Genomic DNA, 4,018 nt, shown 5'->3' with positions numbered 1-4,018 from the left:
ATTGGCTTTTTTTAAGAAAGAAACTCCAGAAAATGCAAAATTTATCAAAAAGAAGGTGCTTCCAAACGGGGCTTTTTGGGCTTTTAACGTGCTTTCAAATTTTTGTTCGCTCTTTTTAGAAAACATTTGTGTTTTGGCATTCTGAGAAATTTTGGAAGGCATGAACATTTAAAAAAATCATACAATTTTTAAAATGCTAATATTTGTATTTTATGAACAAATTTTTGAAAGCATGAGCAGTTTTTGAAAAATAAAAAATAAAATTAAAACACAAAATGAAAAAAGAGATAAATAGCAAATAGAAAAAAAATAAAATTAAATATTGTGAAAAAGACTGGTTCTCTACAGTAAACTGGTCGCTGATGGATGGTTCTTATAGTCCGTGTTACCTAGTTTGAATGGAAGCCTTTTAGCTCATGTGGCTAGCGACAAGTGGTCAACAGTGGGAGTTACATTGTTCGACCCCATGCACTGCCATTCTTTTTTCAGTGACTTTTTTCTTATTTCCGCGCGCGACAATGGGGTGGCTCAGTCAGGCGACCTTCTGTGCATGCTGCCGTCTATTTGACATTACTCCCCAAACGTACGGAATTTCCTATTTGCCACATGTTGTGGCAAAAAACTGGGCAATCACACACACAATCGTTGAATGGGCCGGCCCATTTGAGCGTTCGAGCCACAATATTGTGAATCTTCTGGAAGGTTCCTGGCTTGTTTTGGGAACTAGAGTATATAAAAGGTTCCTAAACCGATTTGTCATATTTTTTTCAGCTATAGTTTTGTCTCTATTTTTCACATCTTTGTTTCTTCTCTGATTTTATGTTTCCTTTGGAATTTGCTTATGTGAACATTTAAAAAAATCAGAATTTTGATTTTTGTTCTCATTTTTAATGTATTCGTAATTTCAAAATGTGCTCCAAATTTATTACAAATACTGACTGGACATAATAAATCTTACTCGAAGTTGCATCCTTATTCTGCGATAACCAGTAAATATGTACACCAACCATTACCAGCTGTCCTGCGTCTGTTATATAAATTTTATTTTCACGTAAGCACTGATGCTGTTTTGATGTTCTTTTCTGAGAAAATGCCAGTGTGATTCTCTTCCCCATAGCGATAACATTCTACTTCACCTGGTGGTTCATTCATTTTGTTGATGGATTCTTCTGTCCAATCTATGCACAATTGGGTATCAACATTTTTGGTATGCAAACTACTCCGCTTCTTTTGGTATTGAAATATCAAATTTCTTCGATGGTTTGATGTCATGTTGTAGTTTCTTCAATAAATGACTGCCTTCATCCTGTTTCCACTTTGGGGTTTGATCCTGTAGTGTTATTATTATATTATATGTTATTGTCTGTTGCTGTGTATTATACAGTCTGCATAATTCGTATGCTGAACCTAGAAATTAGGTGCATAATTTGATAATTGTTTTAAGTTCTAGTTTATAGTGTCATTAGATTCTTAAATTTCTGTACAAAAAATGTGTGAAACATGACATGAAACTGAGTAGTTGAAATCAGTTATTATTTTGTAACTTATTCATTGCTAAGAAGGATGCTTACTGCCTATCCAGCTTATTTTCCCACTGTACTCATTTGAATCTCCAGGTCTTGGCTTCATCACTTCTGTTACTTTCATATTTTTTGTTGGGGTCTTCATGTCATCTTGGGTTGGAGCATCTGTTCTTGGCATTGGTGAATGGATCATCAAGCGCATACCACTTGTGCGCCACATCTACAATGCATCCAAGCAAATTAGTGTTGCTATATCGCCATGTAAATTCACAGTTATCATGTTATTCAATCTGCAGAGTAGCTTATGCACTAACTTTTGTTTATTTTTACATATCAAAACAAACAGGCATTCAAGGAGGCAGTCATCACACGACATCCTCATATTGGGGAATATGCATTTGGATTCATTACCTCATCAGTCTCGCTCCAGGTTTACTATACTCTTCACTGTTATACCGAGTTCCCAATGATTTTCACTGTTATACCAGGTTTACATATATTTTTCATGATTTTTCTCTATGCTCAGTATGCAGTTATGTTGCCTTGTAATCTTAGTCGCTGGCATGAACCCTTGCATGGTTGAATGTTGAAATTCAGTTTTACCACAAAATTTGACCAACTCACCTTGTAAAGGATGGAAACGAATATTTTTGGAATATTCAAAATGATGATAAATGCTTCTTTTGCAAACCATTCTGTTTTTTGCTCTGATTTAAGCTATAGCTTTGACTCATCTGAATGTGTAATATCCCTTCGTTACGTCATAACAGAGCTATTCTGGTCAAGAGGACCTTTACTGTGTCTATGTGCCGACCAACCATCTCTACATTGGTGATATCTTCATGGTGAACTCGAAGGATGTGATAAGGCCTAATCTTTCTGTGCGTGAAGGCATTGGTAACTCCTAAACTATATCCTCTTGTTATCTTATCTGTTAATCTGCTCCAAAACATGTGAAAAGGCGCTGACATATTTCTGCGCCGTTTGGCAGAGATCGTTGTGTCTGGTGGTATGTCAATGCCCCAGATTTTGTCGACCCTGGATCCACATCCAGATCTGCATGCAATCCACACAGACCGAGGTGGAGCGAGAAGAAGCTGAGGCAAACTACCTGCATACATGTTCGTCGATATCAAGTGTAAAAGTCTCAACACAGATCACACCAGTGCGGCGAACAAGATCCTGAGCGTGATGCACTAGCAATCTGTCACGCCTGAGGATCAAAGGATCTTGTAATTAAGTAGAAAGTAGGTAACTCACACGCGTTGTCGATCCGATGGATTTTGTACAATTGGCTTGGACTTTGTCTTTGTAATGCCGCCCCAGATGCTTCCTAGCCATACTTATATTTTCTTACGGTTGTTCAATTGTTTTCTTCTGGCTGTTTTGGAGTCCAAATTAGCTTTCGGCATCAACAATGTCTGACTGAGGTGCCTTACTGTAAAAGAAAGCAATGTCTGCTTGAGTTGTCCTGCCTTGAATTCTTGGACTAATTAACCTCCTATTGGTCAGGTGATAGTAGACACTACACCAACAATGATGGAACTAGAACCTTGACTTTGAAAGACCTGCTGGAACAATAGTGATATGATAAATTTTGCACAATCTGCTGGAACAATTAGCTGATGTGATCAACTCTGAACAATACTCTGCTGGCGACCAACCCAAGCATTCACATTTCTCCATGGATAAATTTGACTACATTTCTATGGTTTTCGTGCATGGTTCGACGACTGGCCTGACTAGTCTAGACTACATTGACCTGCTCCTGCTACACACCAGCATGGTAGGACGTAAAATCTGCATGTGCAGGCGCTTGTCTTGGCACCGCATTCATCAGTTCGTTCCATGGCTTTCAGAACCATATGGTTGGTGGGTGCATGATCATGGCTGCACGACTGTCCAGCATGTAGGATGTGCTCGCCACCAGAGACTTCGCTCAAACCAGCGGCAGCGGTGAGCCCAACCAGCTGGCTCGGATCGCCAGGAACTGGCTCCGCCACTGATGCCAGGACTCAAATCTTTAGCATATGTAAAGATGACAAGGCTATCCTGATGAACTAGTACGTGACTGTATACTCGTTGTACCAAAAATATTCCGGGTAGCTATTGTTTCAATTTGTGCACTCAGTATTGCGCCGCCACTTGAATTATTTTTCCCAATGCCGCTCATTCCTAAAGCATAATCACTTCAGAACAGCAATTGCGACAAAGTTTTCTTTACTTAAATATATGAAGTTGGACTAGCAAATAAGGAACCGATCTACTATATCTGTTTGCTTGGCTACAGGGTCATGTCACTACTCAAATCTTATACTAGTATTTATAAAGAGGAAACATATACAAATGTAACTAGTAGGTGCGGCTCTTTACTCATCGTACCAAAAGTATCCACATAGCTATTAATTCAGATTTTCACAGAGTCGTGTATAGTACTGTGTGGCTTACATGTTACCACACATGAAGTTTCTAAAGATAAGGTAATCTCCTCTTAA

The 4,018-nt window shown here is 38.7% G+C and overlaps 1 protein-coding gene across 1 annotated transcript; it reads left to right on the top strand.

The window, feature by feature from the left end:
* Positions 1–1,848: 1,848 nt before the first annotated feature.
* On the top strand, positions 1,849–2,642 carry LOC123080326 (protein LIKE COV 1-like; the record flags this gene model as incomplete). The annotated part of the gene is made up of 3 exons (XM_044503239.1): positions 1,849–1,953; positions 2,294–2,420; positions 2,515–2,642. Coding segments are annotated over 3 exons (342 nt in total), but the record flags the coding sequence as incomplete, so codon positions are not given.
* Positions 2,643–4,018: the final 1,376 nt, after the last annotated feature.

This window comes from Triticum aestivum, chromosome 1B (assembly GCF_018294505.1).
Source record: "Triticum aestivum cultivar Chinese Spring chromosome 1B, IWGSC CS RefSeq v2.1, whole genome shotgun sequence".
Classification (NCBI taxonomy): domain Eukaryota; kingdom Viridiplantae; phylum Streptophyta; class Magnoliopsida; order Poales; family Poaceae; genus Triticum; species Triticum aestivum.
This window is presented reverse-complemented; position numbering and strand designations above follow the sequence as displayed.